Source organism: Pelodiscus sinensis, chromosome 4 (genome assembly GCF_052426305.1).
Source record: "Pelodiscus sinensis isolate ZL-2025 chromosome 4, ASM5242630v1, whole genome shotgun sequence".
Lineage (NCBI taxonomy): Eukaryota > Metazoa > Chordata > Testudines > Trionychidae > Pelodiscus > Pelodiscus sinensis.
The window spans coordinates 1,646,925-1,668,060 of NC_143055.1; the positions used below are offsets into that span (position 1 = coordinate 1,646,925).

Here is a 21,136-nt window from a genome sequence, read left to right on the forward strand (position 1 = left end):
GCAGAAGCACCCTGGAGAGACCTACGCAAACCTGGACTCCTGCCTGACGCACGCACCCCCAACCCCAAAGCGCTGCAGTGTGCAGGGAAACTGAGGCACACCCCCCCCTCGGAGCACTGCAGTGCACAGGGAAACTGAGGCACGCACCCCCCCTCGGAGCACTGCAGTGCGCAGGGAAACTGAGGCACGCACCCCCCCCTCGGAGCACTGCAGTGTGCAGGGAAACTGAGGCACGCACCCCCACCCCAAAGCGCTGCAGTGTGCAGGGAAACTGAGGCACGCACCCCCCCCCCCCCTCGGAGCACTGCAATGCGCAGGGAAACTGAGGCACGCACCCCACAGGGAGGCACAGGACAGAACCGCCGCAGCCCGACCAAGCGGGCAAGTGGGGCGAGGGAAGAGGGGGTACCCGGGGGGGGAGGGGGGGTCTGCTCTTCAGCCGAGGCCAGGCCGGACCAGGGCCCCCCCCCCCCACGCTCCTGGCCAATGGCCGAGCAAGCCCCGCCCCCCGTCACCTCCTAGTGCGCTGCGGCGCAGCAGGAGAACGCCCCCCCGCGCATGCGTACAGAGCAGCGGAAGCCGCCCACTGCGCCGCGGAGACTGGCGGACTCTACCGCTCTCGCCATCCCATTGGCTGGTGTGGGGAAGAGGCGGGCCTAAGGACGCTCCCGCTGCCCCATTGGCTGGTGTGGGGAAGAGGCGGGCCTAAGGACGCTCCCGCTTTCCCATTGGCTGGTGTGGGGAAGAGGCGGGCCTAAGGACGCTCCCGCTGTCCCATTGGCTGGTGTGGGGAAGAGGCGGGCCTAAGGACGCTCCCGCTGCCCCATTGGCGAGTGAGGGAAAGGGGCGGTCACTGATTGGTGGAACGGCCGGTTTCCGGTTCCTGCAGGCCTCTAGCGGCCCCGTTGCGTGGGGTGGCGGCACGATGGTGAGCGGCCTGCGGGGCCCATCCGGGCCCATCCCCCCCGCGGCAGCCGGTTCGAGCCCGAGCGTGGCGGGGCTGCGTGCTGGGGGGCCTGCGGGACCCGGGGAGGCGGGGAGCCGGGCCGATGGGGGGAGGCCCGGGGAGCGTGCGGGATTGGGGGGCGGCGGGGAAGATGGGCCGGGGGGGCAGGTTGGGGGGGGGGGAGCGGGGAGGGGACCGGGGGGGGGCGGTTGGGGGGGCGGGAGCAGGGAGGGGACGGGGGGGGACCGGTTGGGCCGGGGGCGGTGGGGGGGGAGGGGACCGGGGGGGGCGGGAGCAGGGAGGGGACCGGGGGGGCCGGGGCCGGGGGCGGTGCGGGAGCAGGGAGGGGGGGGGGGGGGGCGGGAGGGGGGAGGGGACCGGGGGGGGGCGGTAGCAGGGGGGGGCCGGGGGCGGTGCGGGAGCAGGGAGGGGAGCGGGGGGGGCCGGGGGCGGTGGGGGGGTGTCCTACGCGCGCTCACGGCCCCGCTTGCAGGTGCTGCTGCACGTGCTGTTCGAGCACGCGGCCGGCTACGCGCTGTTCGTCGTGCGGGAGGTGGAGGAGATCAGCCTGCTGCTGCCCCAGGTGCGCCCTGCCGGGGGGGGTCCTGGTTTATTCTCGCCCCCGAGGGCTGTTCCCCACCGCGCTGACCTTGGGCCCGGAGCGGCTGCCTCCCTCCCTTACTCCCAATCGGGCGGTGGCTGCCCACGTGCTGGGGTGGCTCCGCAGGAGGCTCCCTGATCTGACCCTGCAGGGTTGGGGGTTCCTGCCTAGATGGATCCTTGCACCAGCGCAGCCCTACCTGTCCAGTTGTACCCGCCAGTACCCAGGACCGGCTGTGTATAGCGTGGGGCTTGCTAGGCATGGGACTGCTGCTTGGCGGTAGGCCCCTGACTGGGCTACATGTGTACGAGGGATGTGACTAGTTAACCGGTTCACTGGTACCCAAAGGGGTGTGAGCAGGCAGCAACAGCCCCAGCGTTGTGGGAGTAGGGAGCAGCAGCAGCCCCTGTGTGGCCAGGGGACCAAGCTGGAGCGGTCTCCTGGGATCTTGTGCTTGATTGGTTAAACATAGTGCTCCCCAGTGCGGCCGGGGGATGTGAGAGCATACCCTAACCAGCGAGCCTGGGCTGATCAGTTAATCTTCACGCCTTAAGGGCACCCCCCCTTCCCCCACATGGCCACTTCTGCTACAGAGGCAGCAGCACAGAGGGGCACACGCTAGGAAGCTGCCTGCCCCGCCCCTGTTTCCTTGGGCAGTGAAGATGGCTCCGCTGGAGCCCCTGCTTGTGTGCAGCTGGATTAAGTCGGCTCCCTGCAGGCGCTGAGCCCCTCCCCCTGGTGTGTAAACGTGTAGCCGTGTTTCCGGGTTTCTTCAGAACCCCACATCTTAACGGCCCTAGTGTGAACCCAGCCAGCAGGCCTGGCTCTCTGTGGCCAGGCAGGCGGGTCGTGCTCTTGGCTCCCACCTTGTGCAGTGATGAACAGCCCAAATCTGTCAATCCACTGAAAGCTGTGATGCTGCGCTGTGTCTGAGCACAGGCGCTGCGCTGAAGGGGGCAGGTGATTGCAGCGCTGCTGTCCGTGTTCCCGCCGGTGGAGACGGCATCCCTGCCATGCGTGTTGGGGGCGGCCGTGCAGCCGGGGCTTTAGCTGCATTGTGCTCCATCAGAACCTGTGTGCGCCTGGGCCCCTGCGGGTGTGGTACCCCAGCCTGCCCTGTGTTACTCACCCGCTGCCCTGTGCCCGCCCCAGGTGGAGGAGAGCATCCTGAACATTGGCAAGTTCCACAGCATTGTCAGACTGGTGGCCTTCTCCCCGTTCCGATCCGCCCAGAGTGCCTTGGAGAACATCAACGCGGTCTCAGAAGGTGAGGCTGAGCTGGTGGCTTGCGTCCCGTCAGCCTGCGACGGGTGGCTGGGCCAGGAGCGGAGCTTGCTGCCCTCTTGCTCCCATCCATGCCCTGTGGCTCGCCATCCGATAACTCCTTCTCCCTGGGGCAGGGATCCTCCATGAGGACCTCAAGCTGCTCCTGGAGACCAACCTGCCGGCCAAGAAGAAGAAAGTGTTGCTGGGAGTCAGCGATGCCAAAATCGGGGCTGCCATCCAAGAGGAGCTGGGTTACCAGTGCCAGGCTGGCGGGGTCGTAGCAGAGATCACACGAGGTGAGGGCGTGCGCAAACGAGGCCCAGACGGCTATGTTCTGGCATGGGGATCCTAGCAGGCCCCCTAGGGATCATGTCTGGTCCAGGCCCCTGGTGCCCTGCCTGTGTGGGAGCTCAGGTGCTCACTCGGGGCTGCCCTCCTTGGCTTGTCACAGGGTGGGCGGTGTGGCTGCGAGGGGTTCCGTACTCACCAGACACTCTGTGCAGGGATCCGCCTGCACTTTCACACTCTGGTGAAGGGCCTCACTGCCCAGTCGGCCTCCAAGGCACAGCTGGGCCTGGGGCACAGCTACTCACGAGCCAAAGTGAAATTCAATGTCAACCGGGTGGACAACATGATCATCCAGTCCATCAGCCTGCTGGACCAGCTGGACAAGGACATCAACACCTTCTCCATGCGCGTCAGGTGAGGGCTGCTGCAGGGGTGCTTGCCCGGGGCTTAGCTGGAACGTGCACTGTCCCTCCCCGTGCTTACCGCAGGCAGCGCGACTTCCAGCGCTGACTGCACAGAAAGGGGAGGAAGAGCATCTGCCCTGCGTACACCCCAGCCAGGGAGCCTGTGACCTGGGCTGTCTTGTTAGCAGGGAGACACGGCCGTGGGGCGGGAGGAGCTGGCGGGTCCATGCTTCCCTCCTTGACTGCTCCCCTCTGGCTCCCGCAGAGAGTGGTACGGGTATCACTTCCCGGAGCTGATCAAGATTGTGAGCGACAACTACACCTACTGCTGCCTGGCCAAGCACATCGGGAACCGCAAGGAGCTGAGCGAGGAGAGTCTGGAGGGGCTGGAGGAGATTGTGATGGACAGCGCCAAGGCCCAGGCCATTCTGGATGCCTCCCGCTCGTCCATGGGTTAGTGGCACTCCTGAAAACCTCCCGGGGGTGTGTGGGGGGGGTTCCTGCGGTGCGCTGACAGCCTCTCCCGGCAGGGATGGACATCTCCCCCATTGACCTCATCAACATCGAGAGCTTCTCCAGCCGGGTGATCTCGCTGTCCGAGTACCGCAAGGGCCTGCAGGAGTATCTCCGCTCCAAGATGAGCCAGGTGGCTCCTAGCCTCTCCGCCCTCATCGGGGAAGTGGTGAGTGCCCTCGCTGCCCGGCCGGCACGCCGCGCTGCTCTTCCCGCCACAGAAATGATGTTCTGGTGTATATCTGTCAATCCACTGAGCTCTGTGCTGAGACACTCGCCCCTGATCTGTGCCTGGGCAGCCTGTGCCCACTAGCTGACTTGCCCAAGGGGCAGCATGCAGTGTCGGCCTGGGCAGCTGGATTGCAGCACCTGCTTGTCTCCTTCGCCTCTGCAGGTGGGCGCCCGCCTGATCTCCCACGCCGGCAGCCTGACGAACCTGGCCAAGTACCCGGCTTCAACAGTGCAGATCCTGGGGGCGGAGAAGGCCCTCTTCAGGTACAGCTGCAAGGTGGTCGTGGTGATGGCAGACTCCTGGGCCGCTGGGCTCGACACGCTGGCCAGACATGGCTGCAGGCGTGAGTGAGAAACCAGCCCCAGTCTCTGAGCGACCCCTACAGCTTCCCTTCGTCTTGCTGGCTGGGTCTGTCAGGGAGCCCATGCAGCAGGTTAGCTCTTCGGGGTGCAGGCAGGGGTGGGGCGGGGCAGCGCCTGACAAGGATGGGGCCAGGATTTCAGGCCTCCTGGCAAGGAGAGGGGGCTAGGTCCCAGCTGCACAACAGAACCCATGCTGGGTACATGGCTCCCCCAGGCACATTCAGCGCTGCCCTCCGCTTCCTGTCCTGCACACATCTGCCAGCCTGCCTGGGGGGTGCGATACCTTCCCTCTCTGGGAGGCAGGGCTAGCGCGTTGGCTGTTGCTTCCCTGGGGGAGCAGGTAGGGCTGGGTGGTCGGAGCAGGGAGGTCTTCAGACCAGTGAGGTGCGTTCACTTCCCTGGATGCCGGCTGAGCCGCTGCATTGCAGCCAGCCAAGGGAGTCCAGCTGGGGAGGCGTTTGCTGGCAGGGTCGCTCGCCATCCCCAGGGGGTTGGGACTCTAGAGCAAGCTTCGCTGCCTGCTTTTCCAGGGCCCTGAAGACTCGTGGCAACACCCCGAAGTATGGCCTGATCTTCCACTCCACCTTCATCGGCCGGGCGGCTGCCCGGAACAAGGGGCGCATCTCCCGCTACCTGGCCAACAAGTGCACCATCGCCTCCAGGATAGACTGCTTCTCAGGTGCCACTTCCACCCGAGCCTCTGCTGGAGGGAGGGGTCCTGCTGGGCGCTTGCGGGGTGAGGGGCCGAATGGGCAGCCTGCGGTGCGCCAGTCGTGCAAACCCCAGTGGCTTCTGCAGTGATGGGAATATTTTTCGTCAACAGCATTTCACATAGTGAATGGTGACAACCTGTTTTCTGAGCAAAGCCGGCTCCAGGGCTGGGGGGCAGGGCAGGGTTTGTGGGGGGGCGGGGCTGCAGCCTGGGATTCACACTGCCCCCTCTGCAGAAGTCCCGACGAGCGTCTTTGGGGACAAGCTCCGGGAGCAGGTGGAGGAGCGGCTGGCCTTCTACGAGACAGGAGAGCCGCCTCGCAAGAACCTCGAGGTCATGAAGGAGGCCATTGTGGAGGTAAGAGGGGCTGCGGGGCCCTACGCAGGTGCTGGACATGATGCGAAATCTCCTGCCTGACCAGCTGGTGGAGGCAAAAACTGATTTAATGAGGCTGATCCAAGACCTGCTCCAGTCCCTGCCCGGGTGCAGCTGGGCATTGTCGGTGCTGACGGAGCCTCTGCTGTCCCTCCGCCAGGCTATTGAGGTGGCTGCCGAAATCAAGAAGAAAGAGAAGAAGAAGAAGAAGCGGGAGAAGAAGCGGCTGGCAGCCCTGGCGGCGGCGGCTGCAGAGGAAGCAGAGAGCTCTGTGCTGGAGACAACTGTTGAGGTAAAGTCCCAGGAATAAGGGAGCTCTGGCCACTGGCCTTTCCATCCCCATTCGTGGTAGTGACCGGTCCTGTCCCAGCAGTGGGAGGATGGGCTCGGGCGCGTCCCCCGCCTGCCTCGGTCTGGGAACCATGCGGTTTCTGATCCCTGGCACCGGAGCAGGCTGCCCTGAGTGGCAGAGGGGCGTTGTGTTGGAGAAGCTGTTTGTGTTTCTGGGCCGTATGGAGCGCGGCCCCCAGACGCCTCTGGCGCACAGGCCTGGCAGCTCTGGGCGCTCGCCCCATGTGAATAGAATCATAGGACTGGAAGGGACCTCGAGAGGTCATCGAGTCCAGCCCCCCGCCCTCAAGGCAGGACCAAGCTCCGTCTACACCATCCCTGGCAGATGTCTATCTAACCTGTTCTTAAATATCTCCAGAGAGGGAGATTCCACCACCTCCCTTGGCAATTTATTCCAATATTTGACCACCCTGACAGGAATTTTTTCAGGCCTCCAGGCAAGGAGAGGGGGCTAGGTCCCAGCTGTACAACAGAACCCATGCTGCACTTTAAGCCCATTGCTTCTTGTCCTGTCCTCAGAACCCAAGAGGAACAAATTTTCTCCTTCCTCCTTGTGACACCCTTTTAGATATTTGAAAACCGCTATCATGTCCCCCCTTAATCTTCTTTTTTCCAAACTAAACAAGCCCAGTTCATGAAGCCTGGCTTCATAGGTCATGTTCTCTAGACCTTTAATCATTCTTGTCGCTCTTCTCTGTACCCTTTCCAATTTCTCCACATCTTTCTTGAAATATGGCGCCCAGAACTGGACACAGTACTCCAGTTGAGGCCTAACTAGTGCAGAGTAGAGCGGCAGAATGACTTCACGAGTTTTGCTTACAACACACCTGTTGATACAACCTAGAATCATATTTGCTATCAGATTAGTTTGGCATGACTTGTTCTTCACAAACCCATGCTGGCTATTCCCTATCACTTTATTACCTTCCAAGTGTTTGCATATAATTTCCTTAATTACCTGCTCCATTATCTTCTCTGGGACAGATGTTAAACTGACCGGTCTGTAGTTTCCTGGGTTGTTCTTATTCCCCTTTTTATAAATGGCCACAATATTTGCCCTTTTCCAGTCTTCTGGAATCTCCCCTGTCTGCCATGATTTTTCAAAGATCATAGCTAAAGGCTCAGATACCTCCTCTATCAGCTCCTTGAGTATCCTGGGATGCATTTCATCAGGAGCTGGTGACTTGCTGACATCTAACTTTCCTAAGTGATTTTTGACTTGTTCTTTGTGTATCCTGTCTTCTAAACTTACCCTCTCTCTGCTGGTGGAGCCCAGGTTCCCAGCTGCTGGCACACTCAGGCTGGCCTGCCATAGAGGGTGGCCAAGCACTTGGAGGACAAGCGAATGCAATTGGAGCCCCGGTAGGCTAGTGCTGCCTGTTGGTGGGTCTGGGCCCAGCTTCCTGTGGGGTCCCGACTCCCTCCAGCCTGGGGGCAACGTCCAAGAGCTCCAGGCAGCATGCTGGATTGCCGGGCAGCTGCAGTGCCCGTTTTGAGACTCCTCTCTCTGCCCCCCCCCCCCCCTTCTGGGGACTGGCTTTGGGTGAAAGGCCAAGCAGCAGACTTGCCCTCAGCAGTGCAGCCGGGGCCTGAACATGGCAGGGAGTGAGGGGAAAGCAGAGGACCAGGGCGTGCGGCGGTGTCCTGGCCAGCTGCCACAAGCAGGGCCCTCGCTGCAGCTGTCCATGTGGCCCTGTAGCTCTTCGGGGTGCGCTAGGGCTCAGACTTGGAGACCCATGTGGTCACTGCGAGCTGCAGTGTAGCCCTGGTCCTGCTTGGCTGCCCTCCCCAGGGCCTCCTCTCACCCTGCTTTTGGCTTCAGGCAAACGACACGGAGCCCAGGAAGAAGAAGAAGAAGCGGAAGCAGGAGGCCTTGCTGGAGGAGAACGGGCTGGGAGAAGAGCCTTTGCCCAAGAAGCAAAAGAAACTATCCCAGGAAGAGCCCGCCCAGCCGGACAAGAAGAAGAAGAAGAAAAAGCTCAAAGATGAGGACTAGGCAGGGTTGCTCCCCCGTCTCACCGTGGGACAGCCCAGGCCTGCGCTGCAGGGCCCGCACTGACCACCTGCAGGCTGGCAGGACGCTCCTTCCTGCCTCTCAGCTGTGTTGCTTGTCCAGCGTTTTGAGGCAGCTGCGTGTCCCAGAATGAGCCCAGCCCGGGGCAGCTTGCATTAATGCCTCCTGAGTCGGCTGGGTGCTGTGTGCTTGCTCGGGCGAGAAGCTGGATCTGCGGCACCTGTGTTAACCTAGCCGAGACAGTTACTGCTTGGGCAGGCGCCCGTGCTGGCCTGGGGGTGTCGGTTGGCACAGCTGGACGTGAGGCCCGTACCCAGTACGGCCTTGAGCACCGTCCTCTGCACAGGACGTTCCCGTGGACGCAGTGTGTGTGGAACAGCCGCCTGGCCCCACCTGTGCCTGAAACAGCCACCAACAATAAACGGCTCCAGTTTTTCAAGCCTCTGGTTGTTTGAGCTCAAGGCAGAGTTTGCGGCGTAAGAGCCTGGGCCCCAGCTCTGCCTGGCTGCTCTGCGTGGGAGGCCGAGCAAAGCAGCCACCCAGCACATCCTAGAGGGCTTTGGTCTCCCGGGTAGACTCTCGCCGTAGGGCACTAATCAGCCCCCTTCGGCCTGCACCACAGAGTCCTGAGCATTTGTTCTATGCTCTTCCCCTACCGGGTCAGTTTGTCTCCCCAGCCAGGCCTTGGACTGCCCCTAGCCTTTCCCTCAGCCCCGGGGGGGAGGATGAACTGGCAGGTGTGACTGCCCAGTGAGCTGATGTCCCTGTGGCTGTGCTAGCAGGCTGGCTTGGGACTTTATTTCCCCTAACATTTGCCCTCAAGCTGTGGAAGCAACCAGGCCCTACGTCAGGCCCTCTGGAGTGCCCGTGTTCAGACCCCCTTATTGCTCGCGGAGGTGGGGGAGAACAGGAGTGCAGCCTGGCCCACCCTGGGATCAGAGCTGGCAGCAGGCACTGGGGGTGGCCAGCAGAAAATGGGAGCAGGGGCCCAATGGCTTTTCAGGGCTGTGCTTGCTTGGCTGCTTAGCTGAGAGCCATGCCTGGGCCGTCTCCCCGCCCCTCTGGGGAAAGAGCTTAGCTCAGGAGAGAGCAGGGGCCCCCTGATCCTGCACCAAGTGCCCTTCCCCTGGTCTGGGCCTGCTGCCCAAGCAGTGGCTACAAGTGTTTCCGGGTCGGAGGCCCTGGGGTGGGCCCAGCAATCAAGCTGCCCCTGGTGGCAGAGCCCTTGCAGCAGCTGTGGCCAGCAGGCTCCTTTATTATGCGTGACAGCCGGGCCTCTCCGGCCCTGAGTTACCAAGCGGTGGGTGCTGAAGCAGCGAGGCGGGAGCGGGTGAGCAGCAGTGCGGGGTCTAGTCGGCCAGGGCTGCCATCACGGCACGGGTGAAGTCGATGGATGTGGCGTATCCCCCCATGTCTGGGGTGCGCACCTGCAAAGAGGGGGTGAGCGGTTAGGGGTGTGCTGGTCCTGAGCCCCATGCAGGGTTACCAGCCAGGCCTGCTCCCAGGGCCTGACACCTTGGGTAGGTGGGAGCAAGGAGCCTGGGGAGGCGAGTTCCTGGCAGATGGGGAGCAGGGAGGGGCTAAATGCTCCCCACGTCCTAGGACTAACCCCCACACCCCGTCCAGGCGTTCCCAGGGGCTATGGACTGGCCCACCAGGCTGCAGCCACCCTGCCTCAGCAGCAGCCCGGGCCTTGCTCCTGCTCCCCAGAAGCCAGGTGCCTTTCCTCCCCAGACACAGGCCTGTGGCAATACGCCCCCCACCCTACTGTGCCCCTCTCCTGCCAGAACCTAGCCCGTTTGGCCAGGGCAGTGGGGGGCTGGGCCAAGGCTGAGCTGCCTGGGCCCAGCGGCTGGAAGCGCGTGGGGCTAAGAAGCCCTGGCACTAGAGGAGGGATGGGGCCCAGCGCGCGCGCTGCTGCCCCTGCCACGCGGGATTGGCTGGGTGGGCCAGCGCCACGGGCCTGCGCACGAAGGGGCCGCGCTGGCACTGGGCACGGTGCCCACACGCTGGAACCAGCGGGCGCTCAATGAGGTGTTCACAAACTGGCCCGGGCTGGCGTGTCCCGTCTCCCTGCCCAGGCTGCACCCACAGCCTCTTCTCTGCAGCAGCCCGCCACCCCGCCGCTCAGGTCACGAGCCAAGGCCCCGCGGCCAGCCCTTGTTCCCCCCAGCACTGGCACCCTCCCCCGAGAGCAGATGTGGCCGAGCACGGACATGGGCGCGCCTCGGAGGGGGGCTGCCCCAGCCATGGGGCCCAGGGGGAGACGGGGCGAACGCTGCAGCTAGAGGAATGCACTTGCCTCGCAGCACGGCCCTGGCCCCTCGGCGTACCTGCCGCCCCAGGGAAAGCGGGTCCCAGCCCTGGGTGCGCGAGGGGCCCCTGGCAGCAGGGCAGGGACTCACCAGGATACGGATTTGGGCTGAGCGTGAGCTGTGGCGCCCACCTCACCACTGGTTCTGCGGAAATCAGCCCCCCCCCCCATCCTGCGAGAGCCAGTGTCTGGCTGCTTGCCCCTTACCCCAGCTTCCAGCCCCGCTGAGCAGCCCCCTTTGCGCTCCCTGGGGCAGGACAGGGGCTCTGTCCGGCAGGAGCAGGCTCCGTAACAAGGGAGGGGCCCCCTGGCAGCTCCGGACAAGCGGCTGTGGGCAACGCGCAGCCCTGTGCCCCGTGGTGCAGGTTCTCCACCCAGGGCCCGTCAAAGGGCAGGGGGGCCGTGCTAGCTCGCCTGCTCCCACAGCTCAGGGGGCAAGCAGGAATCATTTCCTGGGCTCCGGGTGGGCCACAGCGGCCCAGGCACACTCCACCCTCCGCTGCACCAGCGCCCCCCTCCGCCCGCCCGCCCGCCCCTGCTCAGCTCTGCCCTGCGCCACCGGGGCAGGGACCCTGCCAGCCCCAGAAACATCAGCTGCGGCGAGCCCGGGCATGCAGGGCTGGACCCAGGGCTGTCAAGGGCACACCCAAACCGAGGGAGGGAGGGGACGTGTACACACAGTGCAGCACCTGGCAAATGCTCCCAGCCCACAGGGCAGCTGCCCAGTACGGCCAAGGGGCCTGCCTGGCTGCCCTTTGCCCACAGCCGCCTGCATGCTCTGCTGTTTGTGCCCCTTGGGGCAGCCACCCGCCACAGCTGGAATTCTGCCCGTGGAAGGGCTTGGGTGCCCGAGCCTGTCGTGAGTCGTAGGCTGGCCAGGCCACACCACGTGGCAGTAGCACCCACGAGCGCAGGCAGTGGCTCAGTTCCCACCCAGCGAGACACTGGCTCCAATCTGCAGAGCAGCCAGGGCCTCAGTCCAGCCCCCAGCCTGTGCACAAGCCACCCGGGCCTCCTCTTCCGCCACAGGCCTGGCTCTGGGGGAACACGACTGCCTGGCTCACTGGCCGCGTTAGCCCCACGCCCACGTGGGGACACTGCCCAGCGCACACTGAGGACAAGGATGTTCCTTGTGCTGTGACAGGCACCCACAGCCCAGCAGCCAGCCCACGGGAAGGGCTAGGCACCCTTGGGAGGTAGCTGGAGGGTGCACCGAGGAAAGCAACCTGGACTTGGCCATCGGGAAGATCAGTGGCACAGCACCTGCCAGCCCACCTGCATGGTGCCACCCTGGGCTGGCACATCCTGCAGCTGAGCTGGGAGGAGCAGATTAGACTGAGACACTCCTGTCTGAGAGCAGGACTGGATTTTATTGCTAGTGGAGAAGGAAAGCCTCTCACCCCCCCCTTCTCTTGGAGGGGGAGGAAGTTGTGTAGCTAACAGAGGAAGGTAAAGCCACTCCCCCCACCCCCGGACATGCCCTGCTTTCCAGCTGCTCCGATTAACAAGGCTGAAATTCTGCTTCCCTCAAGCCAACCCTAGCCTTCCCCGCTGGAGCGGGCGGGGGGTTCTTGCAGCCGTGAGCAGGGCCTAGACAAAACCAGAGGGGCAGGACAGGCCAGGTCAGCCACACTGCAGGCAGGCTCAGCAGCAGCAGCCGTGGACCATTTGGGCTCTGTCCTTCCTCAGCGCCAAGCCTCATCGCGCCGGAGCAAGTAGGCAGGGGGTGGGCCCTGCCACACAGAGGGACCAGAACTGGCTTGCCCAGGCTGCACAACGCCCCAGGAGAGCCAGGATTAGCCCCAGGTTCTCAGACATGCCTCTCTGATGAGAGGGCTGCCCATGCCTGAACAGATAAGGGGGCTGGGGAAGAGGCAAGCGCCTTCCCCCAGGGGCCTCATTTCGGGGGGCTGGCTCCAGCGGCCCCCAGGTTCTCCGCTGGGGGCGGGCGCAGGTGAGAAAGGTCCACCTGGGCTGTATGCGAGAGATGGGTGCTGGAGAGCAGAGAAGCCCAAGGACTTCCCCCTGTGGCGGGGCCTAGACACCATAGTGGGGGTGCAGGTTGTCAATCACAGACTTCATGAAGTCCGAGGTGGTGGAGTAACCGCCCATGTCCCGCGTCCGCACCTACAAATCCAACACAGGGAGGGGAGAAAGAAGGGAGACGTGGGCATGAACCCGGGCAAACGAGCACAAGGTGGGACAGTGAAGCAGCTTCCCCCAGCCCCTGCTCCCCCTTCTGAAATCCCCTGCGCCCCCACCCAGCTCTGCTGCACACCAGACAGACACGCCCCCACCTAGCCTCAGCACCCCCAAGCCAGCAAGAAGGTAGCGGAGCCGAGCCAGGCCCTAAGCACAGTGACACGCAGTGGGGGTCACAGTCACTCTGGCTGCTGTGTTGTGCTGGGTGATTCCTACTGGCCGGTGCTGCTCTGTTGTAACCCGTGTGTGTGCCTCAGTTTCCCCAGGCGGATGGGAGTTTTGGGTGTGACTCACGGAGGGGAGGCTGCCCCGTCTTAGCACGTACGCAGCAATAGCTCAGGCTGTCCTGTGACCTGAGCCTGGGTGGGGGAAGCAACCAGGTGACATCAGTTGGAAGGCTGGGGGGAAGGCTGGAAAGGAGGGGTCGGGGCCGCCTGCAGGGAGGAGGGCAGGGCGCTGGCTCGGGTCCCCCATCCCCCGGACGGGCTGAGCTGCCGACTCCTGGTTCCTGGAACAAGTCTGGGCTACACTGTGTCCTTGGAACCAATAAACCTTCTCTTCTACCTGCCGCCTGAGTCCCCCCGCTGGCTGCGGGTGGGGAGCAGGGTCCAGAGACTCCCCACGCTCCGTGACACTCGGCACCAGCCACAGCCTGGCCATTGCTACGAAGACGGCCTGCCCAGCGCAGGGGCAGCTGTGAAAACCTGGGAGGGCAGTGACCTCTGCTTGGGGCTCTGTGAGCTCCCCAGCCCTCAGGAGTCCCCACACCAGGCCAGTCCGGGGCTGGGGCAGGGGCAAGCAGCGTGCTGTTCTCCCTCCAGGGGCGTGAGCGGCTCCGGAGAGGAAGCAGAGCCAAGCAGCAGCGCAGGGGCTCAGCGCAGCCCCGTACTCACTTTGCCGACTTTAATCACCCTCTTGACGGCCTCGGCGATGATGTTGGAGTGGTACTCCAGGCTGGCAAGGAGAGCACATGGTCAGCGCCAGGCCTGCCTTGCCCATGGGCTCAGCCCCTCCCCGGGCTGGCCTGGCCCACGGGGGCACAGGCACGGAGCGAGAACCAGCACCTACTTGAGATGGCGCAGCATGTTGGAGGCGGAGAGCAGCATGGCGGTGGGGTTGGCGATGTTCCTGCCGACGGCCTGGGCAAAGGGATGGCGGGCGCCCTGCACACAGAACCACAGTCAGGCCACAGCCGGGGGCGGGCTCAGTCCAGGCCCGTCCTGCGAGGGGCTCTGGATCAGCCGGGCAGACAGGCCAGGCGGGGGGGAGCCACCGGAGTGGAGCAGAGGCACTTCGGCACATCCCTCACCATCTCAAACACGGCGTACTCGGCGCTGTAGCTCTCCCCGGGAACCACGCCGGCACCGCCCACCAAGCCGGCAGCCAGGTTGTCAACGATGTTTCCGTACAGGTTTGGCATGACCAGCACATCAAACTGGTGGGGGTCCTGCACCAGCTGCACGGAGGGGGACAGAAGCGGCTGTACATGAGACCCTCCTGCTACGGAGCAGCATGGGCTGGCGTGCTCGGCTGCGCGTCACGGGACCCCAGACTTTGGGGCTCCGCAGTGTGACTGGGGTCACCCACAGAGCTCAGCATGTGCTGGGCTGGCACTGGCAGCCTAGTGCCTGTGATCCGAGCAGCAAGCTACGTATCACAGCGCCCCAGGCTCGGCGGCAGCACAGGGAAACGGAGACGACCACACGGCTGGCCTGGAAGCCCCAGCAGCCAAGGGCCAAGAGGTAGAGAGAACGTCACCCCGTCACATATCCCACCGACAAGCCTGGCCAAACTGTCACTCAGCCGTACCAGCCTGGCAACTTGGGTACCTCTGAGCTGTCCTCGGGGCATTGATGGTGGTGCAGAATGCACTCATCCATCAATCACTCCTGCAGGCAAGCAGAGTTCTGCCTGCCTGGCTTATCGGCCCGATCAGAGGCGCGCCTGCCATCTCCCCCGCAGGGTGACAGTGACGCGCTGCACCCCTCACAAAGCTGTGGCCCAGACACGCTGAGCGGCACCTGCCCGGGTCTCTACTGGCTTTGTGCGAGCAGATTATCAGTGACAGAGGTGCAGCGTGGACGCCCGAGGGGCCGGGCCTGGGAGCCAATCTCACCTGCATGCAGCAATTGTCAATGATCATGGTGTCAAATTCAATCTTGGGGTACAGTTCTGCCACCTCTTTACAGCACTGGAGGAAGAGCCCGTCCCCCAGCTTCCTGAGGAAAGAGCGACCGGCCTTCAATGGGACTGGCTGCCCAGGGTGCGTACGTCCGGCAGGGGGGGACCCTGGCCCTGCAGAAAGCAGCGGCAGGTCTGTCGCTGACCTCAGCGCGGCCAATGTTTCACCCAAAGAGCAAACGCACGTCTCCCTCCCCGTCGGCGCCCTGCAGCTACACGGCCAGGCCGGAGCGCCCCACGCTGCCGGGCCGGAGCGCCCCACGCTGCCGGGCCGGAGCGCCCCACGCTGCCGGGCCGGAGCGCCCCACGCTGCCGGGCCGGAGCGCCCCACGCTGCCGGGCCGGAGCGCCCCACGCTGCCGGGCCGGAGCGCCCCACGCTGCCGGGCCGGAGCGCCCCACACAGGGGTCCAGGCATGTGCAAAGCACGAATGCCAAGGAAGCGCCGGGGGCACTACGCTGCTGCACAGCAAGGCTGTCCCGGGGACAGACAGGGTGCTGGGCGTCGGCTGGGCCCCCGGCTTGCCCCACTCACATGATGTTGGCTTTGTGCACGGCGGTGACCTTTGAGCGCCCTTTCTTGGTGGCATAGTCGAAGGCGAACTTGGCGATGCGCTGCGACTTGTCCCGGGTGATGATCTTCAGGCACTCGATCACGCCCTTGACGCTCTGCATGTCGATGGCAACGCGCTAGTGCTCTGGCGGAGCTGCCCGCGCCCCTCCGCCCAGCCAGGCCACAGCCTGGCTACTGCCCTGGGCCAGCACTGCACCAGGCTCCAAGCGGAGCCAAGTTTAACTCCATCTCATCCCTTTGGGGAAAGGATGGAAGAGACCTGGTGCGTCCCCACTGGCTACCACTCAACACCATCGCGAGACAGCCCGGCCTCGGGGGTCACTGGGGGCTCTGCCCAGGCCAGCACGTCCCCCAAGCACCACTTCTCCCAGGGCAGGAAGCCCCTCCCCGGCGACAGTGCTGCCAGTCACAGCTCCTGTCTAATCCCTCTTCCTCCTCGTCCAGGGCTTGCAGATAGCGCTAGCCCTCTGCACCACCTTGGCTGTGCAGTCTAGCTACCAGCCCCTTCTCTTCAGCCCGTCCCTCCAGCAGCACGTCATGCCCTGCCTCTGCTTGGGTCGGACCGTTTATCTGAGTTAACGCACAGGAAGGCTCTTACCCACAGCCCCACGCTCCCCAGCAAAATTCCCAGGGTCTAAGGCAGCGCCGTGCGGGGAGTACCAGACAACGCCCAGGGCGCCTTCCCTACCTCGTGCTCCAGAGAGCTGTACTCCCCCTCCGTCTGCTCACGAATGATCACGAGATCCAAGTTGTTGTGTCGTGTTTTAAAACCAGGTAAACTGTTCACATGGACGACGTTAGCAAACAGGTCTAACTTGCGCCTGTGAGGAACATCAGGGTCAGAGCCCGAGTCCCCCCCCGTCCAGGCCAGTAACACGCAACATGCGACGCACAGACCCGGCTTGACCGGGATGGTGGAGACACTTCCATGGAAGCCTGGCCCCTTGCTAATCCCATGTCCCTCCCCCAGTGAGCCCTCTGTGTGGCGTGTCCACAAAGTCATCCTGGACCCTCCCACCTTCCGGAGCCATGGTGCCCAACACGCTAGCCAATAGCCACACGTGGCCAGTTGAGTGTGGTTCGTTTGCTCTCATAGTGGCCACTGCTTCAGAACTGGTGGGACACGACAGTCCTAGCGGGACTGCAGGTCACCGCAAGAAGCAGAGTGCCCAGACCATAGCGCTTGGCCAGCAGAGACTTTGCGGATAACCTGTGAAGCGCGTCGCTACCCAGGGCTCCCAACCTCTGCCAGTGGCCCACGCGGCCTGAGAACACGCGGAACGACTGGTCAGCAGGAGACAAACACACCTGAGCCTCATGTCATAGGAGGCCAGTTCTCCTTTGTACTCCATGGGCGTGTGGATCTTTCCTGCAATGACAGAAATGCCAGCGGAACTGGTAGGAAAGCACATGTACAAAGCGAACTGCTGGCGCTGTGCACCCCTGCAGCCCGGGGGTGCTGTCTCTACCCTTGGGGAACAGGCTTCCAGTGCTGCCCAACAGGAGAGAGCCCCCGGGTAGCCGGCTGTCAGGCCTCGTAGTGCCTCGGCCACACGTCCCGCGACCCAGGGCCTCCGCAGAATCTCTCTAGATTTACACCCCACCACGAGATCAGAAGCACCATCTATTTAGCTTGCGGCAGGCAATCCAGAGACACCTGATCTCTAAGTAACCGCAGCAGTGGGGGCCAAGGAGCCTGCCTCTCCTCACAGCCGTCTGCTGGGGCCAGGGGAAGTGCAGGGATGTGCTCCTCTGGCCCCAGCCTGTGCTCTGGGCCAGCCCTGTCTGGTGGGTGGGGCTCCACACACTGCAATCCCCACCCAGCCACCCTGAGCCCCTCCCACACTCCAATTCCCTCCCCTGCCCCCCCACTGACAGTGTATGTGAGGAATGCATTTTGTTATGTGCACCAACATGGAGGGGCCATGCCACACAACATCGCCAAATCAGTGCACATCACAGCGCATTCGGCACACGGGCGTAAGGGAGGGGAACACGCTGATGGGGAGAGGAGCAGGGAGGCAGTGGAGGGCTGGGGCAAAGAAGGACCAGAGGAGGCAGCAGGGGCCAGGATGAATGGCTAGAGGAGGCAGCTGAGGTCGGGGAAATGAGGGCTGGGAAGCCCAGGGACGAATCTCGTGGCCCTGCAGCCAGAGCTCAACGCCCGGCAGCTGGGGGTCAGAGCCTGCCATCATTCAGGCTGGAGCCTGAAGTCCCAAGGTTGGCACCTGGGGCTGGAGGCGGCGGCAGGGGTACTGGGGTGAGTGGTGAGCCTGGGACCCGGGCCCAAACTCCTGTAGCTGGGGTTCTGAGCCCAAAACCCTGCAGCCAGAGCCTGACCCCACTACCAAGGCTGAATCCAGGAGTTGGGAATTTACACTGGGAACGTTCTCCGGTGTTTGTGGCTCCAGAGGGAGGCAGGGCCTGAGGCTGCTGGCTCCCCTAGGGAAGGGGCCTCTGCTTCCCCCCAAGCCTGACCCCAACCTCTGCCCAGGAGGCTGCAGCTGCCAGGAAAGCAACGTTCACTTCCCAGCCAAGGGTCAGAAAGGACCCGCGACTGGGCAGCTGAGACTCGCCAGGCCTGTTTTACAGATGGGCAGCAGAGGCACAGAAGTGAAGTGAGCTTCAGGGTGGCAGAGCTGGAAACAAACCAAGAACACTGGCAGCAGGTTTCCTTCTCCTGCGGGCAGCCCACAGTAGCCCTGCAGTCAGAGCACGGTTTGGAGGCGGGGGGAGATTTCTGTAGCACAGCATGGGCCCAATCCATGTGCACCTGACCGGTGCAGGGAGCTGCTGCCATCTCATACCTATAAGGGCCACTTTACTCTCCCTCATGGAGTCGACCACCTCATCCAGCTTTTCCTCCGACGCCGTGTTCTGCACTTCGCTCAGGTGGTGCTCATCGAACTCCACAGGGACGCCCGCAGCCTGCCCGATACAAACACAGACGTAAGGGCGCAGCGCTGCCGGGGCCGCGGTCAGGGCTGGGCAGTACAACCCTTTCTGTATTAACCAAAACGAGCTTCGTGACGGGATGGACCACGAGACTGGGAGAGAGAGCAATGCGCCTCCTGGTTCCTCGCTGTGTCTAGGCCAAGCACGGTGCATATCAGGAGAGGAAGGGACTGGACGTAGCATCGAATGCCTTTAGGCAGCATTAGACGTAGAATCCTTAGGTCTCTCGCAGGGGTTATCGTGTTAGAGAGCATCCTGGCACTACTCAAGACTTGAGATTTTATTAAATCGAGTGAATTTCTGATTACAAACCAAGGCTTTTATCTACCCACTGCTGTCCAGGAGCAGGTAACAGCCCTGCCCGAATAGGGTAGGAGCCACACACGCAAGACAACTCCTGCCATTATGTCATTTCTCCATCTTCCCCGCAGGCTCAATGAGGAGCAAGTGGCCATTACCTTGAACACCTCTTTGACAGAATGCATGAGCTCTGGGCCAACCCCATCTCCAGGTAGCATGGTGACCTTGAACATCCCTTCACTTTTCTCTGACTGGAACAGGAAACAAAAGGGTTTAAGTCTCCACCACCACCCTATCCACTGTCACACACTGTTTGCAACACTGCTCCCCTTCCCGTGACCCTGTGTGACCTTGCTCTCAGAAGAGGGAGGTGGCTCTCATGTGCTACATGCCAGACAGTTCTCATCTTGCTCTCTCTCAAAATACCGGGGGGAGGGGGGGCTTTACCTACTTCTCTCAGCGCACAGGTACGCTCCCCTTTGGTGGAGCTAGCACCAGGGTTTGAGTCCTTACAGCTTTCCAAAGGTGACTGGGGATTGCTAAGTCAGTATCTCTGGAAAACACCTGGCCTCTGATGCTGGAGAATACAGGAATGTCACAAAAGAAACTGACTCAAGACTCACTTAGTATCATTCAGTTCCCCCATGAAACTATGATGGATTAAATCAAATCGGACCCAATGCCCAGCACAAAGCTTGCTACATAGGGCCAGATGTTGCATGGTATGTGTTCCCTGTATCCAGGAGACAGCTTTACCTTTAATCTAAACCACATGACATTACTATATAAAAAGTAACGAGAGTGTCTATATATAAGAGCTCATTTTCCTTCTCTCATGCTAGAAAAGGAAGCAAAAATGACAGAGCGCCCAGGTTTAATACAGGAGACCATTAGTCCAGCCACTCCTGTACTGCCCAACACTTGATGCTTCCAAAGAAGAGGACAAATCTTTGTACATCTGGCCACTGCTGTCTACAGGACCAAATATCCTTAATAGCTGCAGGGATCAACTGAGGATCCGAATCATAGGGTTTTATTCCTCCTTTTCACCACAAACTTCTATAGAAGTCTGTTACACACTGAGCCAGCCCTCTTCAAAATATGACTTTTGTATTTGACCTTTATTTGCTGTCTCAATAAATGATGGATCCAGGACTCTTTATTGGTTCAAAATTTACCTGTCACTAATTTTCAGCGAACCATGAGACAATTAAAAAAAAAAGACACTAACCAAGTCATAAATCCCACCAGACAAGTCCCCTAAGTCATCTCTCACCATATGTAAACCCTTCCCCAGGACTTCTGACTACCCCCTCTGCACTCCTATACCCCAAGCATTAAAAACCCAGGGAAAAGCTCCAAAAAGTCACAGTTTAAGAAACAGGATTGTTGACATTTAAATAATGTGGCAAACTTTCTTTGCCTTCTGGATTTTGAGTTCACAATATTAAATTCTTCACTGCACCATGAGACCTGCTAAGAGCTCCCTAATTTTAAAAGCTCAGACGCTCATGTAATCATTTGACTCTAGGCATAGGGGCGCTAAGAATCACAGCACAGTCATGAGCTAGTGACATTGGGATGCAGTGACCAGCAGTGCCCCTCGCGGCGCAGACTTGCTGAATGGCTGAGCTCTCCAGATGAACGCGGCAGCATTTCCTGGGTTACTGCCCCTAGACCCTGTCCTGCCTGCTCAGCACTTTGCTGCTGCTGCTGCGGTCCCGGCACCTTTGCCACTCGGCCTGGAGGAAGAGCCCAGCCGGCTCTGCGGGGGAGCGGCACCGCCCGGGGAGCCCTCGCGCTGGCAGGCCGGGATCGCGGGCGAGGGACGTGGCTCGGGGCCGCGCAGGACTGAGACGTGGCCGCAGAGCCAGGGACCCTGCGCCCCCAGGCGCCCCGGAGCGGGCGGGGGGGAGGGGCCAGGGGGGGGGGGGGAGGGGCCGGAGCGGGCGGGGGGAGGGGGGAGCAGGAGGGGGGGGAGGGCGCGGGGGGGGGCCGGAGCGGGCGGGGGGCGGGGCGGAGCGGGGGGATGGGGGAGCGGGCGGGGGGAGGGGCCAGAGCAGGGGGGGGGGAGGGGCGGGGGGGGGCCGGAGCGGGCAGGGGGGGGGGGAGGGGGAGGGGCCGGTCTCACCTGGCCCCGCAGCGGCTGCGGGCGGGCGGCGGAGACGCTCAGGCTCCTCCAGACCCCGCGGCTCGGGGCGCGCAGCGCTGCCTGCGGGGGGGGAGGGGCAGAGAATGAGAAACCCGCCGCCCCAAGCCCGGCCTGGCCCCCCCGAGTCCCCCCTCGGCGGCCTCACCCCGGCAACCGCCCGCCAGCCGCTGAGCGCCGCCATCTTGCGATCCCACAGTCCCCGGCAGCAGTTCCGGAAATGACGACAGGACGCCAAGCCGAGAGCGGAGACGTCACTTCCTGTTTACGCCCCGCCTCGTGGGCGGGGTAACGCGACACACACACGCCCCCCGCAGTAGCCGCAGCGCGGGGGGGGGGGGGGGGTCCCGGGCCCGCGGCTCTGGGGGGGAACCTGCGAACTCCCGGCGGGCGCGGAGC

General features: G+C 62.8%; 2 protein-coding genes and 3 non-coding genes across 7 annotated transcripts; 4 read left to right on the top strand and 1 right to left on the bottom strand.

Annotated features, from left to right (window-relative positions):
- The first annotated feature begins 786 nt into the window (after nt 1–786).
- NOP56 (NOP56 ribonucleoprotein) lies at nt 787–8,503 on the top strand. The gene is made up of 12 exons (XM_075916084.2): nt 787–928; nt 1,440–1,529; nt 2,700–2,814; nt 2,948–3,109; nt 3,317–3,515; nt 3,771–3,958; nt 4,036–4,187; nt 4,413–4,513; nt 5,143–5,291; nt 5,560–5,681; nt 5,860–5,991; nt 7,873–8,503. The coding sequence occupies exons 1-12, from the start codon at nt 926–928 to the stop codon at nt 8,044–8,046; spliced, it is 1,587 nt and encodes a 528-aa protein (XP_075772199.2). The 5' UTR covers nt 787–925; the 3' UTR covers nt 8,047–8,503.
- LOC112544210 (small nucleolar RNA SNORA51) lies at nt 3,568–3,703 on the top strand. The gene has a single exon (XR_003087531.3). It is a non-coding gene; the product is annotated as a small nucleolar RNA SNORA51 (small nucleolar RNA).
- LOC112544209 (small nucleolar RNA SNORD56) lies at nt 5,405–5,476 on the top strand. The gene has a single exon (XR_003087530.1). It is a non-coding gene; the product is annotated as a small nucleolar RNA SNORD56 (small nucleolar RNA).
- On the top strand, nt 5,714–5,782 carry LOC112544208 (small nucleolar RNA SNORD57). The gene has a single exon (XR_003087529.1). It is a non-coding gene; the product is annotated as a small nucleolar RNA SNORD57 (small nucleolar RNA).
- A 784-nt stretch (nt 8,504–9,287) lies between the features above and the next one.
- Nucleotides 9,288–21,035, bottom strand: IDH3B (isocitrate dehydrogenase (NAD(+)) 3 non-catalytic subunit beta). Of its 3 annotated transcripts, XR_012899234.2 has the most exons (13): nt 20,886–21,035; nt 20,720–20,800; nt 18,747–18,839; nt 18,141–18,261; nt 16,642–16,702; nt 16,022–16,154; nt 15,295–15,428; nt 14,697–14,799; nt 13,890–14,036; nt 13,649–13,743; nt 13,474–13,534; nt 12,348–12,505; nt 9,288–9,491 (listed from the first exon to the last, which is right to left on the bottom strand). XR_012899234.2 is itself a non-coding variant. In XM_075916086.2 (12 exons), exons 1-12 carry the CDS (start codon nt 20,919–20,921, stop codon nt 9,414–9,416), a joined length of 1,143 nt encoding a protein of 380 aa, XP_075772201.1. In that variant the 5' UTR covers nt 20,922–21,035; the 3' UTR covers nt 9,288–9,413. The 3 variants fall into 3 exon arrangements, 2 of the variants coding, with proteins under 2 accessions (XP_075772201.1, XP_075772200.1); XM_075916086.2 differs by lacking the exon at nt 12,348–12,505; XM_075916085.2 differs by lacking the exon at nt 9,288–9,491 and having other exon boundaries at nt 11,728–12,505.
- Nucleotides 21,036–21,136: the final 101 nt, after the last annotated feature.

Bases quoted from the DNA above. Each gene is read 5' to 3' on its own strand.
- NOP56 (XM_075916084.2), top strand. The intron at 3,516-3,770 runs GTGAGGGCTGCT...TGGCTCCCGCAG, and splicing joins ACCTTCTCCATGCGCGTCAG to AGAGTGGTACGGGTATCACT. The intron at 4,188-4,412 runs GTGAGTGCCCTC...TCGCCTCTGCAG, and splicing joins CCGCCCTCATCGGGGAAGTG to GTGGGCGCCCGCCTGATCTC.
- IDH3B (XM_075916085.2), bottom strand. From the start codon at position 20,921: ATGGCGGCGCTCAGCGGCTGGCGGGCGGTTGCCGGG. The intron at 15,429-16,021 runs GTAGGGAAGGCG...ATCGACATGCAG, and splicing joins ACAGCTCTCTGGAGCACGAG to AGCGTCAAGGGCGTGATCGA. The intron at 13,744-13,889 runs GTGAGGGATGTG...TTCTGTGTGCAG, and splicing joins AGTACGCCGTGTTTGAGATG to GGCGCCCGCCATCCCTTTGC.